This window comes from Zootoca vivipara, chromosome 10 (assembly GCF_963506605.1).
Source record: "Zootoca vivipara chromosome 10, rZooViv1.1, whole genome shotgun sequence".
Classification (NCBI taxonomy): Eukaryota; Metazoa; Chordata; class Lepidosauria; order Squamata; family Lacertidae; genus Zootoca; species Zootoca vivipara.
The window spans coordinates 45,220,411-45,238,477 of record NC_083285.1 but is presented as its reverse complement, the minus strand read 5'-3'; the positions used below and the strand labels follow the sequence as shown (position 1 = coordinate 45,238,477).

Genomic DNA, 18,067 nt, shown 5'->3' with positions numbered 1-18,067 from the left:
TCAGGTGTCGATATTTACATGGGTGGGAAACTGGCTTCGATTGCAGTTTGGCCTTACGTGTGCATGTGTGTGTTTTAAAATAGGGTGAAGCATTTTTGACACAGGCGTACACACAACTCTTCTCTCTGTTTCAAAAGGCCCGTTCTTTCAGTTGCACTTCCTCAAATTGGACGAGGGAGGGGAAGGCCGGTAAAAGGCAGACTCTTCTGAAAACAGAGAAGTATCCGGAGGTCTCTGGAGCCTCGTAGAGAGTTTGTAGCGCACATTTTAGGCCAAGGCAGGGTGGTGAGTTTGCTTTGCCTGAGCTGTCCGAGGTGTGGAAAAGCTGAAAGACCATTAATCCCTTTGGCTCTCGTGCTGACAAGGAACTGGAGGAATGTCTCAGCAGCTGCGAGGCGAGAGGTGAGTCCCCCAGACACTTTCCCCTGGATGCTCTAGCTTTCGCTTGAAAGAAAATGTCAGGGGCAAAGGGGGTCAGGGGGCTCCCACAGCTTTTATAGTTGTGTAGAAGAGGGCAGTGGTGGTGGGCACCCATTGGAACTGGTAGCACAGAAGGCAGGCAGCCCAACCATAGGTGGAGCCAGAGTCAATGACAGGCAGAGGCAATTAATCCTGGTTTTGCTTCTATCCTCCTCCCTGCTGAGTTCTGCAAAGAGGGGGGAAGCTGCCAGGGCTGCCCTGTGGACTGGATGTAAGTAAGAAGGCAGGCAGGTGGAGGGTGACTGAGGACAGGCTGAGGTTGATGGGGCACTGCCCTATTAGCTTCAGTGAGGGAGCCTCCACTGGAAGAAAAGATTGTCAAGCAATTCTCTTCTACAAGACCTGGGGTTAGCAAACTTGTTCAGCAGGGGGCTGGTCCACTGTCCCTCAGACCTTGTGGGGGGGCCGGAATATATATATATATAGGGGGGAATGAACAAATTCCTATGCCCCACAAATAACCCAAAGATGTATTTTAAATAAAAGCACATCTTCTACTCACGTAAAAACACCAGGCAGGCCCCACAAATAACCCAGAGATGCATTTTAAATTAAAGGACACATTCTGCTCGTGTAAAATCACGCTGATTCCTGGACCATCCGCAGGCCGGATTTAGAAGGCGATTGGGCCGCATCCGGCCCCCGGGGCCTTAGTTTGCCTACCCATGTACAAGACCATTGGAAATGCAGGCGCCTACAGTCCTCTTCTCATTTGGCCACTCTCATTGAAACAGCTCTCTGGAAAGTTTGTCTACTTGGTCCAATGTTTGGATCTGCCTCTAGAAAACATAACAATGTCAAACACTGGCGAGGTTTTTTTGGGGGGGTGGGGAGAGTCCTACAAGACCTGAGCAAATACTAAGGAGGCCCTGGTCTTAGATGCAAAAGAGGGCAGGACTCCTTTTGCAAGGAATACCTGATAAAATTCCTTCTTCTACACAACTATTTGAGGAGTGAGAGCCCTTTCCCCTTTTGCAGCTGGCCCCTCTAGTTTTAAATTAGAAACTGTTTCAATTCTTCAACCCAGAGGGGAATCTTCAGCCTGCAGGCCTAACAAGGTCTGTCAGGCATCCTCATTTGCTCCACGAGGCTGCTTTGGCCAAACCATCATCACCTGCCTTCTGCCCTTCACCTGATAAGGTTAAGGTAAAGATGTGCTTGGGCCAAACTAGAGGTTAAACTAACCGCTTTCCAGCCCTGTGAGGAGTGCGGGGAGCATTCGCGCAACACACCTACACACTGCAGCTGACACACTAATGTGTTGCAACACACAGTTTGGAAAGCTCTGCCCTAAAGTAACCTCCTGTCCTCAGGTGCAGTAGGGAACACTGACCGATCACGGTGGGGATTCGAACCACCAACCTTCTGATTGGCAAGCCCAAGAGGCTCAGTGGTTCAGACCACAGCATCACCCACGTTCTCTACTTTTACCTTTTTACCTTTTCCATCACCGCTGTTCAGTTGGCTATTTTAGGTGGAATGGAACAGGTTGCCGTCTTCTCCTTTGCCTCAAATAGCAAAATGTCTTGCTTGTTTCATTCATTGATTCATTTGATTTCTTACCCATCCTTCACTATAAGGCCCAAGGGCAGGTTACAGCAATATACTGCAATACTCAGTTTTAATTGTTTATAATAGTTACAATTATAAGAACAAGCGAAACCATTTCAACCAAAACAGAGCAGTCTAGATTCAGCAAGAGAGGTGGGTCCTGCAAAAACAAAATGCTTTACCTGCCAAAGGGGAAAACTATTCAGTGTATGGTGAATGTTCTACAACAGAGGTGCAAGGTGTACCTCTGTGGCGAGGGAGTTCCACAATTCACCGAGAAAGCCCTCTTCCAGGTCACCACCCCACACATTTCTGAGAGTGGTGGAACTACCAAACGAGCCCATTTGCCTGCCCCAACACCCAATGTGGTCTGTAGGGATGGAGGTGGCCTTTCAGCTAGACACCAACTTGGATGGCTTTAAATGAGGATTTTCACTGAGTTTAAGGCTATGCTCTGCTGCCATGGTTGGAGGCAGCAATGCTTCTGAATACCAGTTGCTGGAAACTGCAGGAGGGGAGAGGGCTCTTATGCTTGGATCTGCTTCTGAGTTTCCCACAGGTGGCCACTAAGAGACCAGGATGCTAGATGGGTCATTGACCTGATCCAGCAGGCTCTACTTGTGTCCTTATGTTCTTAGATTTGGTGGGGCCTAAGTAGTTTAGGGCTTTGGATACCAATGTGACTATTGTTTGTGCTTTTTCATTCTATGTATTATTAGTATTTGTAATACACCCTGATTTTTAATTCATAGGCGGGTGGGGCAGATGTCTCTTGCATCATGACTGCCACCACAATAACGGCTGTCATCGTCTTCACTAATGCCATATTGGCCCAAATATAAGCCACACTCCCACCCACCCCAAATTCCGATCGTGAAAAGTTAAAGTGTGGCTTATACAGCGACCTCATACCGCCAGCAAAGCGGCATAGCTCTCCCCCGCCAGGAAGCAGCCCGGGAGCGCAAGGCAATGGCACCCATCCCATCTACAGCTCCCAAGCCTCCCCCAAGCTGCCAAATTTCAAAAGTGCGGCTTATTTGCGGGTGTGGCTTATATTCAGGCCAATATGGTAGCCTCTTCACTTGTTTTCCAGTGATTTTGACCAGCTTCCCGATGATGTGCCTGTTTCTGCTAACATCGCAGACATTGAGGAGAAGAGAGGCTTCTCTAGTTACTACGTAAGAGAAGGACTTTTCTTATGAGTTTTGATCTAGGGATTGATGGGGGAACTGAACTACAGGAAATGTTTCCTCTTTGGGCAAACAGAATGTATCATTTCACAAAAGGAAGATTTCACATTACTTTCAAAATTACTTGCTTCACAGCACTGAATTTCACAATGCAGTACTGTGATGACTGATGGTTATTACACAGCCTTATCTATTAGAGTCTTTCAAACATAAGCAAAATTCCCTGAGAATGTAATCCTGTACATTCTGAATGGGGAACCTGCCTCCTTCCAGATGTTGTTGTGCTACAACTCCCATAATTGGCCATGCTGGCTGGGGACTGATGGGGAGTTGTAGTCTAACAATATCTGGAGGGCCACAGGTTACCTGCTCTGCCATAGATGTTTACTCAGAAGTAAGCCCCTGAGATACTCAGTGGGACTTAATCACAGGGAATTGTGCATAGGATTCTGCCTAAATATGCATTGGGACATAATGCTAAACCGTAGTTTAGTGTTATATGAATGAACTTGGGAGCAGCAGCTCTTCCCTCCCATCTCCTCTGGAGCAGCCAAGCAGAGGAAATCAGAAGTGTTCATTTCTATTTTCAGCTAACCATGGTTTGAGATTATGTGCAGAACTATGATTTGTGTTAGCTATGGTATGAGGAAACAAGGCCCTTCAATCTGGGCCTAAACCACAGCTAACATTAATCCTGGTTCTGGGTTTGTTCATAACAATAAACTAAAGTTCTCTGAGAACTGAAGCCTAAATGGTTGTATTATGTTCTCAGTATTCAGTGCAAAACCCACTTATACTCCAGCGCCACTGAGAAAGTCAAACACAGAATGATGGTTTGCATATTTGTATGTTCCTGTCTTTCCCCTGCCTATTTTAAGAGTATAAGAAGCTTAAACTAAGTCAGGCTACAGGTCCAATTAATTCACCCCTATAGTTCTTTTCCAGGGATGGGGAATCTGCAGTGCTCCAGATGTTGTTGGACTCCTACTCCCATCAGCTACAGCTCACATAGGCAGTGATGGGAGATGATAGGAATTGTGGTCCAGCAACATCTGGAGGGTCACCGGTTCTCCATCCCTGGTCTATTTTGACAATAGTTTTCCAGGCCTTTCCAAGTCATGCTGCCCAATGTCCTTTAACGGGTGTCTTCTTATCTTTCAGGTCTTTGTGATTGAGGTGAAAACAAGAGGTGGAGGCAGGTATATGATATTCCGCCGTTACAGCCAGTTCTATAACTTGCATGCCAAGCTAGAGGAAAGATATGGTTCAGAAAGCAGAAACAGTCGCTTTAGCTGTCTACTCCCTGTCCTGCCTGGTAAGACATAAAAGCTTTCCCATACCTATCTTTCATTCTTAGATAAATCTTTTAAATGGCTGAGTAACAGTAAATTCAGATGCTTGCCATGTGTTCTTCCTTTGGATTTTCCGGCACTTGTGTCTGGAGATGTTTGAGGAATTCATTATTTATGAATTCAGATACAAACTCCCCTGATCTACACCTACCCGGCTAAGAGGGGATCGGAATGTAATTATTCTTTGGGTTTCACTCTTTTCTGAATCTCTTAATTTGGTGTTTTCCAGGAAAAGTTTATGTTGGTGCAAAGAGGGAGATTGCTGACAGCCGAATCCCAGTACTCAATGCGTACATGAAGGTAACTCTGGGCAGAGCTCTCTACACTGCTGCATGAGGTTGTCTTTATATTGGATCATAAACTGAATGCAAAACCTAGGCAGGGTATGAGTGAGCGCTATTCCACTCCAACGGCATTCAAATATGGCTCAAAAAACCGGGGAAGCACCAAGGCAAATTAGGGCACGTTTACAGAATTGCAGAGTGTTTGTTGTGGGGGAGGAAGGGAAAGGAGAATGTTAGCTGCTTTGAGACTCCTTCGGGTAGTGATAAAGTGAGATATCAAATCCAAACTCCTCCTCCTCCTCCTCCTCCTCCTCCTCCTCCTCCTCCTCCTCCTCCTCCTCCTCCTCCTCCCCTTCTTCATATGAACTTTGCCATCATGGCTTCCTCCAAAGAATCCTGGGAACTGTAGTTTGGTGAAAGAGCTCAGAATCGTTCATTGGCGATCACTGCCCACCCTTCTAGAATTATAATTACCAGAGGTTGCTGAGGGAAGGGAATGACTGCTAAACCAGCTTGAATGTTTTTATTTTCCTTGCCACATTTGGCTTTGCTAAAGGACACTAAAGAAAGCAAACCATCTTGTAGGAATGAACCCGTACCAAATTCATAGATTTTAAAATCACTCCTCCACACATACAATGGGGCCACTATGAACATGTACAGGAATTTTCATTTTCTATTTAACAAGATTTATATACCACATAATGATGATGATATAACATAGCTATGTGTAGTTGTTGTTGTTGTTGTTGTTGTTGTTGTTGTTGTTGTTGTTGTTACCCTGCCCATCTGGCGGCTTTGAACAAAATATTAAAAATACAATAAAACACACACACACACATATACCGTGTTTCTCATATTATAAGTCATGTCTTATATTAATTTTTTTTCCAAAAAACACGACATGGCTTATTTTTGAGGGATGTCTTATTTTTTAATAAAGTGCACGCGGGCGCTGTTTGCCGGGCTTGTCAAGCCCAGCAAACAGCGCCCGCCGATCTTCGGTGACAGGCGGGGGTGGGCGGAGAGCGGAGAACGATCTCCGCTTCCCCCCCACCCCCGCCTGTCACACAGCACAGGTCGGCGGGCGCTGTTTGCCGGGCTTGTCAAGCCCAGCTAGGAGCGCCCGCCGATCTTCGGTGACAGGCGGGGATGGGGGGAGAGCGGAGAACGATCTCCGCTTCTCCCCCACCCCCGCCTGTCACACAGCACAGGTCGGCGGGCGCTGTTTGCCGGGCTTGTCAAGCCCAGCAAACAGCGCCCGCCGATCTTTGGTGACAGGCGGGGGTGGGGGGAGAGCGGAGCACGATCAAACAGCGCCCGCCGACCTGTGCTGTGTGACAGGCGGGGGTGGGGGAGAAGCGGAGATCGTTCTCCGCTCTCCCCCCATCCCCGCCTGTCACCGAAGATCGGCGGGCGCTCCTAGCTGGGCTTGACAAGCCCGGCAAACAGCGCCCGCCGACCTGTGCTGTGTGACAGGCGGGGGTGGGGGGGGAAGCGGAGATCGTTCTCCGCTCTCCCCCCACCCCCGCCTGTCACCAAAGATCGGCGGGCGCTGTTTGCTGGGCTTGACAAGCCCGGCAAACAGCGCCCGCCGACCTGTGCTGTGTGACAGGCGGGGGTGGGGGAGAAGCGGAGATCGTTCTCCGCTCTCCCCCCATCCCCGCCTGTCACCGAAGATCGGCGGGCGCAGTTTGCTGGGCTTGACAAGCCCGGCAAACAGCGCCCGCCGATCTTCGGACCTGTCCTGTGTGACAGGCGGGGGTGGGGGGGAAGCGGAGATCGTGCTCCGCTCTCCCCCCACCCCCGCCTGTCACCAAAGATCGGCGGGCGCTGTTTGCTGGGCTTGACAAGCCCGGCAAACAGCGCCCGCCGATCTTCGGACCTGTCCTGTGTGACAGGCGGGGGTGGGGGGAAGCGGAGATCGTGCTCCGCTCTCCCCCCACCCCCGCCTGTCACCAAAGATCGGCGGGCGCTGTTTGCTGGGCTTGACAAGCCCGGCAAACAGCGCCCGCCGACCTGTGCTGTGTGACAGGCGGGGGTGGGGGAGAAGCGGAGATCGTTCTCCGCTCTCCCCCCATCCCCGCCTGTCACCGAAGATCGGCGGGCGCTCCTAGCTGGGCTTGACAAGCCCGGCAAACAGCGCCCGCCGACCTGTGCTGTGTGACAGGCGGGGGTGGGGGGAAGCGGAGATCGTTCTCCGCTCTCCGCCCACCCCCGCCTGTCACCGAAGATCGGCGGGCGCTGTTTGCTGGGCTTGACAAGCCCGGCAAACAGCGCCCGCCGACCTGTGCTGTGTGACAGGCGGGGGTGGGGGAGAAGCGGAGATCGTTCTCCGCTCTCCCCCCATCCCCGCCTGTCACCGAAGATCGGCGGGCGCTCCTAGCTGGGCTTGACAAGCCCGGCAAACAGCGCCCGCCGACCTGTGCTGTGTGACAGGCGGGGGGGGGGAAGCGGAGATCGTTCTCCGCTCTCCCCCCCACCCCCGCCTGTCACACAGGACAGGTCCGAAGATCGGCGGGCGCTGTTTGCCGGGCTTGTCAAGCCCAGCAAACTGCGCCCGCCGATCTTCGGTGACAGGCGGGGGTGGGGGGAGAGCGGAGCACGATCTCCGCTTCCCCCCCACCCCCGCCTGTCACACAGGACAGGTCCGAAGATCGGCGGGCGCTGTTTGCCGGGCTTGTCAAGCCCAGCAAACTGCGCCCGCCGATCTTCGGTGACAGGCGGGGGTGGGGGGAGAGCGGAGAACGATCTCCGCTTCCCCCCCACCCCCGCCTGTCACACAGCACAGGTCGGCGGGCGCTGTTTGCCGGGCTTGTCAAGCCCAGCTAGGAGCGCCCGCCGATCTTCGGTGACAGGCGGGGATGGGGGGAGAGCGGAGAACGATCTCCGCTTCTCCCCCACCCCCGCCTGTCACACAGCACAGGTCGGCGGGCGCTGTTTGCCGGGCTTGTCAAGCCCAGCTAGGAGCGCCCGCCGATCTTCGGTGACAGGCGGGGGTGGGCGGAGAGCGGAGAACGATCTCCGCTTCTCCCCCACCCCCGCCTGTCACACAGCACAGGGCCGAAGATCGGCGGGCGCTGTTTGCCGGGCTTGTCAAGCCCAGCAAACAGCGCCCACCGATCTTCGGTGACAGGCGGGGGTGGGGGGAGAGCGGAGAACGATCTCCGCTTCCCCCCCCACCCCCGCCTGTCACACAGCACAGGGCCGAAGATCGGCGGGCGCTGTTTGCCGGGCTTGTCAAGCCCAGCAAGGAGCGCCCGCCGATCTTCGGTGACAGGCGGGGGTGGGGGGAGAGCGGAGAACGATCTCCGCTTCCCCCCACCCCTGCCTGTCACACAGCACAGGTCCGAAGATCGGCGGGCGCTGTTTGCCGGGCTTGTCAAGCCCAGCAAGGAGCGCCCGCCGATCTTCGGCTCTGTCCCCCGATGCGCGACGGCTCGGGGAAGCAGGCAGGGAGCTCCTGCTGTGTCCCGCGCCTTCGCCTCTCGCTCGGTCGGGGCTACACGACATGGCTTATTTTCGGGGTATGTCTTATTTTTCACCAACCCTTAGAAATCCTGTCATGGCTTATTTTTTGGGGATGCCTTAAAATATGAGAAACATGGTATATAGAGAATTTTATTGTATTTTTAATAAAATAATAATAGTAATAGATATAATAACATTTTTAAAAATGTAGATGAAGTCAACAGTTTTCTAAAATATAATGTGGGCAAATATAAGGTAAAGCTAATTTTGCTCTTACATCATCAGATCACATAATTTCAGGTCAGCCGTTATGTGCTAACCTGACAATTTTGGCCTAACTACAACATATCAGGAAAAGGCTAAGGAAACCTGCAAGAACTTGCCTTCTCACCAAGGGGAAATAACTCACAATGAATGGGTTATAGTCCCTGACCTCCCAATCAGACACTTAGGCCCAAAGTGCAACATGAAGCCTGCAGTTGTCCAACTCTGACCTAATTGTTGAGAGGATTCTGCACAGTAGTGGATATTCCTAACATGTTCAGGGATTATGTGAGGGGACTGCATTTGCAGTTCCCATCCCAGGGGTACAGAAGCCTTTCTCCTTAATGTTGTACATATATCAGTGTTTACGAAGTGGGGCCAATACACAAAATCCTACTCCACTCCCACATATTCATTGTAAGGTAAAAGGTAAAAAAAAGGTAAAGGACCCCTGGGTGGTTAAATCCAGTCAAAGGCAACTATGGGGTTGCGGCGCTCGTCTCACTTTCAAGCCAAGGGAGCCGGCGTTTGTCCACAGACAACTTTCCGGGTCATGTGGCCAGCAGGACTAAACCACTTCTAGCACAACGGAACACTGTGACAGAATCCAGAGTGCACAGAAACACTGTTTACCTTCCCGCCGCAGCGGTACCTATTTATCTATTTGCACTGGCATGCTTTTGAACTGCTAGGTTGGCAGGAACTGGGACCGAGCAACGGGAGCTCACCCCGTCGCGGGGATTCGAACCACCGACCTTCTGATCAGCAAGCCTAAGTGGCTTAGTGGTTTAGACCACAGCGCCACCCGCGTTATATTCATTATAGATGGGTGGGGTGGGGGTAAACAGGTCCAGAGAGATCTCCTGTTGCTCTGGAGCAGAATCATATCAGGGGTAATGCCCCCTATTCATATACCCCCCCCTCTCCTTTTCCTTTGACCTAGAAATTGCTTAGCTTTCCAGCCTGGTTGCTGCTAGATGAAGATGTCCGATTGTTTTTCTACCAGTCGGAGTTTGACAGCCAGCAGGTACCTCAGGGGCTGCGCAGGCTTCGGCCACGCACGCGTCGCGTGTGAGTATCTCCTCCCCAGTCTTTCTGCCAAATAAAAGAGACATCCCCCCACATTTGTTTTTTACCTGCCTGGAATTTAATCTCATAGCTTCATGGCCATGCCTCCAAATGACATATTGCTCTCCCTCTTCTTGGTGATAGCAAGAGCGTTTCACCCCAGGAACCTGGCTTTGACCGACTGGCAGCCCCGCGGGCAGAGGTGGGTACCTTATACAGCAAGTCGCAGAGGTGTATAATATTGAATTTCTTTGAATATATGGAATGTAGAGGCTCATCAACACTTCCCTTGTCCTGTGCCTGGAAAGCATGTGTCTGGGCAGTTTTCTGTGTTTCCTAGGTCTGGTTCCAAGCAGTTTTGCCTTTGCCCTGCTGCTTTCCCCCAGAAAACCCACTCTTCAGCACTAAATCGGGACAAACAGCAGTCCACCGAAAACCCGATTGCCATTTCTTCTGGTTCAATATTAAATATCAGGTTTCCTCAGGGGAAAGTGGTGGGGCGTACGGGGTGTGTGGATAAGCTCTATGTTTCTAATACCAAAAAGATTGTTAAAGTAACATAGCCTGAGTTACCCAGCTTGTGCAAAGAACTATTTTGAGAGCATATTGTTTCGATACCATGGGTCACCCTTGTTTGCGATTCATAAACTAAGCTTAAACTCTAGTTTACAATCCTGGCTTGATCCTAGCTTGTTTGGGAGCAACAACCCAGAGTGCTGGGTTTTCACGTTGTGGGAAACCAAGCTTAATTGATAGGAGAAATACAGTTGAAGTCAGTGTGTGTGTGTGTGTGTGTGTGTGTGTAAAATAGAATATTGAACTCTGTAATCTCATTTATTGGACACCCCCTTCAACGATTGGAACTATGGGGATGTGATCTTTATCTTCTGTGAGCGTGGACTCAGTCCATTCCTCCCGTTCTGTTACTTTATTTGTTTGGTTCTTTCAATAGGCACTGTTTGATTTTACTGGGTCCACAAAACTGGAACTGAGCTTCAAGAAGGGAGACTTGATTTATTTGCTCAGCAGGGTCAACAAGGACTGGTTTGAGGTAAATATCAAGGCCTTATCTGATCATATATTACTGGCTTGATTTCTAATGTCTGCCCAGCTTGGGGTGTGCTTTTAATCGGGGGGTGGATTAGCTTTATTGCCATTGCTGGATAGATAAAGCCATCACCAAATTTTGAGGATGGATTTGCGATTCCACCCCAGGTCAGAAGTGTGTGTGTGTTTTAAATGGACACTCCAGACAGCTGTGTTGTCATGCATAGTTTGCTGCTTTTGGGCCAGATTTTTTGTCATTAATGGCGCATCCATATTTGGGCATTTTACTTACTGCCCTAGTCTTCAGCAGCTCATTTCCCAGCCCCCTCATTCCCTCTTATGAAGGTCTCCTTTTCACTGCGCTCATCAGAGGAGATTCTGTGCCACGTCCATAGTCAACCAATTCTTGCCATTGTGCTCTCGCGCAACCATAGAGGCATGCCCCCCTTTTAAAGACATTGCTTGTCCCCACCATCTTGTCCCAGGGAACTGTCCGAGATGCCACTGGAATTTTCCCATGTGCTTTTGTGGATATCATCAAAGAACTCCCACAGGAAGAGGACACCATCAACTGGCTGCGCTGCTATTATCACGATGACAATGTCAGCAGCATCAGGTAATGCAGGGGTGGGAAAACTTTTTCAGACGCGGGGCCACCTTCTGTTCTGGGCAACTTTCTGGGGGCCAATAGTGGGTGGGGCCAGAGGCAAAAATGGGTGGAGCAAAGAATGTAAATTCATTAGGATAGTTCCCACATGCACCTCTTCCTATCCTCCCTCCAGAAAAACAGAAAGGCATTATCAGAGGTCAGTGACACATTTCAGCCAGGCGAAATATTCAAGGAGGGGCATTGTCTGGGGATAAGGGATATGGCTGGGGAAGATGGGTGGTTTGGGGAGAGTGCCGAGGGCTGGATAGAAAGGCCTGGAATTTCTGCTTCTGGGGAGCTATTGCAGCAACCTGGATTGACTATTGATTGATTGATTGATTTATATTAGATTTGTATACCACCCTTCATCTCAGGGCAGTGCACAACATGAAAATACAGGATAAAAACACAAAATACATAATAAAATAAAATACATAATAATAAAAATAAAATACATAATAAAAACAAGATCAACACCCCAGGGCGGGCGGGCTCAGCGCGCAGTGCTACTGCCGAGGGCACTGCTGCGCGGAAGAGCGGCCGGTGGGTGGGCAGGCGCCACCCAGCCTAGCCTGCAACACCCCCACAAACCAATAAAGCTCCCCACTGCTCCCCACAAACATATTTAAAAAGGGTATCAGATATTAATCAGCCCAAGGCCTAGCTGAAGAGGAGACTCTTGCCTCTGCTGTAAATTCAGCAGATGGTTTTAGGAAACTGCTGCCTCTTGAATCCTCCCACCTAACAATATGTGAATTAATAGTTCTGACATAGCTTGCAAGGTAGTTGTTAGAGATACTGGATAATGCACCTGATTCATTGCTCTGAATGTTGTTGTTGCTGCAAAATGATAATCTTTATCATGAGTTGGGGAGAGAACTTGCATATTCAAGAACCCCTGAAGTCCTATATGCCGAGTTTCCACAAAACCCAGCCATTTAAACACACACATGCCTTTCTTACTGGAACATGGGGTGTTTGTGTATTTTTCATTTAATCGCTGATACAATGTCAGGTTGTTTCCAGATGACCTGATTGTCGAGCATTTCTCCTGATTTATTTGCACAAAGTTTGCCACAAGATTCTACAAAATCTGCTGTTTGTTGAGCATCCTTTGTGTTTGGGTTGCGGAGAGGTTATCATACCCTCCAACATAGGGACATGCTAAGGAAAAGTGGGACATTCCGGCATCAAATCAGAAACTGGGATGGCTTCTCTAAATCAGGAGAGACACTTGGAGGGTTTGGGTTATAAGATGTTGTATCAAATAATTGTTATCCCACACTTTCTTGTGCATTTTCCCATTACTGCAGAAAGGCCCGATTTCTTTTTGGAATTGGATTTGTCCCACTAGAGCACCAACTCCACTTTAATGCACAACTTGGTTTTTCTTTTCTTTCTTTCTTTTTTGTTTAAAAAATATTTCTTTATTTTAAAAGAATACAAAAAGAAAACACAAGGGAACTAAAAAAATAATACAGCTCAAGAATCATACCAAGATTATACATAATTATACATAATTTTTTTTTAGAAGCACAAATACACATTTACAAATAATGGAATATAGAAAATAGTAGCAAGAAAAAAAAGAAAAAAGGAAAAGAAAAAAGACAAGAAAATATCACAAGAAAATCATAAGGGAAATTTAAAAATTAAAAAAAAAGAAAATTAACTTCCTATTGTTTGGGCATTGCTTTCCTTTTTATAAATTTTACTTTGTCCTGCTTTATCTTATCTTGTTTAGATTACATAGCTATCTAAATTTATTATCTAATACAAATATTTAAATCTGTCTTTTTCGTCTATATTCTATACTTTGAGGATTTAAAGGGAAAACCATAAAAAATTATAATAATGAATATTTTCTATATGTATTTCAATTGAAGCATAGCACCAAATTTGTATTTATATTTTATTTAATTAAATAATCCTCTACATATTTCCATTCTGCTTTGCATTTTTGCTTTGGGGTATTCCTAATTGCTGCTATCATTTTAGCCAAATTCATGAATTCCACTAGCTTTTCTTGCCAATCTAGGATCATTGGTATTTTCTTTCCCTTCTTTCACTTCTGCTGCAAGCTGTCCTTGTGCCTCTCTCTTTTAGAGACATATCGGTGGAGGAGGACCTGAGCAGCACCCCACTATTCCAAGACCTCATGGAATTAATAAGGTAAAAAACACAGGAAGAAAGAGCTCTCTCAGGCAGAATACACTGAAATCATTTGCTCTTGTGTGCACTTTGCTAAAATTCCAAATGACCTCTGCAATTGTATATGGAAAAGCTTTGCTATATTAGGAGTTGAATTGTTTCCATGGTCCCTTAAACCAAAATAACTTCATTTTTTTCTGTTAACAAGTGGAGGGAGTCTTCTGTTCCTTGAAGTTGTTTGTGCTGCTCTTCTCTTTTGAACTTTGAATGGGGAAATTCATGTCTTTCGTTTGCCATTCCAGTGTAAGTCTCTAGTGTAAAGTACGCTTACACTGCTATTAGTGCATATAGTCCCCTTACCGAATACTACGTACTGTCCTGATTTGCACTCCGCTTCCTTTATTTAGTGCCAAATTTAGCAGCTCATTAAACAGATAAATTGGTAAGTGTGTCCATTAGTGCTAACTTTAGCATAGGATCTTTCTTCCTGCTCATTGCCTTGTCCTTCCTGCTTTGCTTTTATTGGGATGCTTGATATGGCTTTGCGTATGTGCTTGTGAGTTAATCTGATTTTGGGCATGTGCACCTACTCAACTACTTTCACAAAGGAAACCTTAACTTTCAATCCAAAGGGCATAGGTGCCACAACACTAAAGGCCTGGTCCCTATTTTGTGCAGAATGGACATCCCTATAAGATGCTGTCTGCAGCAGGCCCTTACCTAGGGAGTGCAGTGTTGAGTAAAGGTAAATGTAAAGGGACCCCTGACCATTAGGTCCAGTTGTGACTGACTCTGGGGTTGTGGTGCTCATCTCGTGTTATTGGCCAAGGGAGCCAACATACAGCTTCCAGGTCATGTGGCCAGCATGACAAAGCCGTTTCTGGAGAACCAGAGCAGCGCACGGAAACGCCGTTTACCTTCCCGCTGTAGCGGTCCCTATTTATCTAATTGCACTTTGATGTGCTTTCGAACTGCTAGGTTGGCAGGAGCTGGGACTGAGCAATGGGAGCTCACCCCGTTGTGGGGATTCGAACCGCCGACCTTCTGATCAGCAAGCTGATAACCCACAGCGCCACCCACGTCCCTGCAATGTTCAGTACTGTAGTATATATAAAGATTGATAGGCTATTTCAGGTAGCCTGGTCCCAAACTATATAAAGCTTTATACACCCAAACCAGCACCTTGAACTTAGCCCAGAAGCTAATTGGTGACTCATGGTATAAACACGGTGGTGATATCCTTCCCCAAAGACCAACCTCAAGGGCAGCACCATGTAGAGCACATTGCAGCAATCCAACCTGGATGTTACCAGTGCATGGATGACTGTGTTATGAGAACAGATGGAAGAATAAAATGTAACTATTTTGAGAGAAAGAGAAAGAGAAAGAGAAAGAGAGAGAGAGCGCTACAACAAATCAGGAGAGGATGGAATATGTATGTGCTGCAAATCAGTTGCACAGCACACACAACTTCAAAAATGTATATTGTCCAAGGACAGCCAGGACCAATGATCCAGGGACAAATACTGCTTGCAGCTGAAGTTTGCTGATGCAGATGGAGCCTGAGAGCTGAATCAATTCTGTCACCATTTTTAATGTAGTTGACATTTGTGTGGAGGACCACAGGAAACTTTCACATGCATGGAAACTAACTTGGTTTGGCCTACTTGTTTGCATTTGTGTGTATGTGAGTGTGTGTGTGTGTGTTTGTGTGTGAGAGAGAGGGCTGTGGGTGTGGGAATGGCTTTAAAAGATTTAGACAGATTCATGAAGGCAGTGCTTTCAATGGCTACTCACCATTATGGCTACGTTCTTCATCCACTGTCCCTGAATTCCAGCTTCTTGGAGTTCTATGTGGGCAGAGGGTTGTAGCGCTCATGTCTTGCTGGCAGGCTTCTCACAGGCTTTCGGTTGGCCACTGTGAAAACAGGATGCTGGACTATAGGGGCCATTGGCCGGATTCAGCAGGCACTTCTTCCATTCTTAAAATCAGCCACACCCACAGGGCACTGTTTTTATACTTTGCCACCCCAGGTCACACTACAAAGCCTTCACACCTCCCTCCCCCCCCCCAGCTTGCTCTCCTCAGGAGGAGCTGCCAAGGCTAAACTCAGAAACGTTTGCTTTTGTGTATGGCTGCCCCCTGTGGCGAATGATCAGAATTTCATTTCAGAACATTTGCTTTGCAAAAATGTGTATGCTAAGCTCACAATTTACGTGAGGGTTCGGTTCCCTGGAACTGCACACAAACACCCAAAATGTGTATAGCCAGGAAGGCCCCTTAAACCCCTTTAAAAAAAATCCAACGAAGAAAAAAACAGCACTTACCAGCAAATGATGGCTGTGTAACTTAGTCTTCCTCTTCCGAGCTTGGTGTTGCTTCAGGGAATGAAATCACAACGGGGGTGGGGGGTGGGGTTTCACTAGTAGCCAGCTGAAGATGATAAGCTTAGCCGTGGTCCAGTTTCAGAGCTGGGGTCAGCTTCCAGATCACGTCCCCTTGCTCTGAGGCTACTTTTGCTTGTTCTCTGTGCTCTCGCTGGGCCCTATATCAGTCTCCGACTCTCTGACAACACCCAAATACTCTCCCAAGGTGAGTGCAGTTGCTGATAGGACTGTCAACTTCTGATATTTTTCTACTGTGCATTTTGATTTTTCTGGTGTTTTTCCAATTTCTTTACTTTCATTGGTAGCCTTTGAGAGGTCAGGGGTCAGGGGCCAGAGGCAAAACTGGCTAGAGCAGTGGCTTTACCTTTGTGCAGTAGGTTGTGGGTCATCAGGAGAAGCCATAGGATTAAAGTCTTTCTCTTTTTCCAGGCGAGCGTTTGCACGGGACGATATTGCCCTGAATTACCGTGATGCTGAGGGCGATCTGATCCGCTTGCTGTCTGATGAGGATGTTGTACTCATGGTGAAGCAAGGCAGGAGTTGGCCTTATGAGAAGCACATCTTCCCGTGGAAACTGCATGTTACTCAGCAAGATGATTACAGTGTCTATGACCCAGTGGGAGCTAGAGTCGCAGCACAAACAGCAACAGGACCATGATCCTTGTTGCTAGTGCTGCTCAACAGGGGTGGTAGTACAACAGCCTGGAACCCTGCAGGACTTTCTCCATATTTTACTACACATTTTCTTTGGTTAACAATATGCATTGCATTATCACAGAGGGTTATTTTGACTGTACCCATGCACCTCTCTTCTTGTAGGCTTTTTGGCTACTATGTTCTTGATTTAGAACATGTTCATTATTATTATTATTTTATTACTATGTTAACATAAGTTATATGATAACTGTGTTGGTATTAAAGGGTTAAGTTATACTAATCGCTCTAAACACTGAGCAGCTCAGCATCATTAAACATCCAGGAATGTTCGACAGCTTGTATAAATAGTCAGTTCCTTGCATGTGCTCTCTCTCTTAGTAGCGTTTTTTCTCTTAGGAGTGTTTTTTCTCTTGGTTGTTGTAATTATGCCTCAAGCCTGGACGCTGAGGCAAAGCTTTGTTTAAGTTTTTACTTGGCCAGAGATGAAGGTATGCCTGCCTTATCTCCAGGCTACGTTTTTTTTGTAAATAAAGTCTTTTGAGTTTGCAACGTGCTCCAGAGTTCCTGCATTTACAACTCTTGCTGACTAATCCTTACCCTTTGCCGTTGTGCTAAAACGCTCTGCTGAAAAGGAAGATTTACGTCCGGAAGCGCAACTGGACCGGTAACTTTGTTTACTTAAACACTAGCTAATTAAAGCTTATGGACACATTGTATTGTAGTAAAAAAGTTACTATAAGCATGCTCTGGGTTCTGTCAGTCACTTTTAGGTTCTAACAATCTCACGGTAGTATTATATTATGGTTAGCAGCTACAACAGTTTCCTCTAGCTCATTTAAACACGAATTTAAAAAATTCATTTCTCCAGCTATGCTGTCAATAAATGTCTTCACTCGGGTATCCATCTATATGCAAGCTTACATTTACCAAGGCATCTATTTATGTAGAAAGGCTAATTGAAGATGGGCTTTTAAAGAACACTCGTTTACAGCATTGTTGGTTTTGCTGAACTATAGAGCATGCCAAAGCACAATTCTTTTTTGAAACATCATTCCCTCTGCTTCTGATGCTTAGACTGTGAGTGCCAATGCTTATGCTGTCAGAATGGTACTGCCTGCACACAAGAGCAAGGTAGCAGTGGGATTGAGTAGGTGGCCACTACTGACTATGTTTCAACACTCCTGGCTGGTTTTTGTTAGTCTACTGCTTCAATAATCACACTGATGTACTTGGGGAAAGCGGGTTAATTGCTGAGAATTAGTGTGAGTTTACTTTTTATTCTATTCTATTGTATGTGATTAAAAAGAAGAAGAAGTTTATGACCTTAGAATTTGTTGTATGTCACTTTGAGAACTTTGTGGTATTCAGCTAACGGAGAAATCTCTGTGACTTCTTGCGGGACAGATCCCCTGCTCTTCTGAATATCTTGAACCTCTGGGCAGGACTCTGGCCTCTCTGGGGAGACAGAGTTTTGAGCCACAGGGCAGGCATGATAGGAACAGGAGGACGATGAGA

The 18,067-nt window shown here is 47.4% G+C and overlaps 1 protein-coding gene across 1 annotated transcript; it reads left to right on the top strand.

The window, feature by feature from the left end:
• The first annotated feature begins 229 nt into the window (after window positions 1-229).
• NCF4 (neutrophil cytosolic factor 4) lies at window positions 230-18,067 on the top strand. Its single transcript, XM_035127722.2, has 10 exons — window positions 230-402; window positions 3,125-3,209; window positions 4,383-4,536; window positions 4,803-4,873; window positions 9,536-9,663; window positions 9,805-9,862; window positions 10,613-10,711; window positions 11,193-11,323; window positions 13,463-13,528; window positions 16,325-18,067. The coding sequence occupies exons 1-10, from the start codon at window positions 377-379 to the stop codon at window positions 16,551-16,553; spliced, it is 1,047 nt and encodes a 348-aa protein (XP_034983613.1). The 5' UTR covers window positions 230-376; the 3' UTR covers window positions 16,554-18,067.

Excerpts from the sequence above, each read along its gene's own strand:
- NCF4 (XM_035127722.2), top strand. The coding sequence starts at position 377 with ATGTCTCAGCAGCTGCGAGGCGAGAG. Across the intron at positions 4,874-9,535 it reads TACTCAATGCGTACATGAAG|AAATTGCTTAGCTTTCCAGC; the intron begins GTAACTCTGGGC and ends CCTTTGACCTAG. Across the intron at positions 10,712-11,192 it reads TCAACAAGGACTGGTTTGAG|GGAACTGTCCGAGATGCCAC; the intron begins GTAAATATCAAG and ends ATCTTGTCCCAG.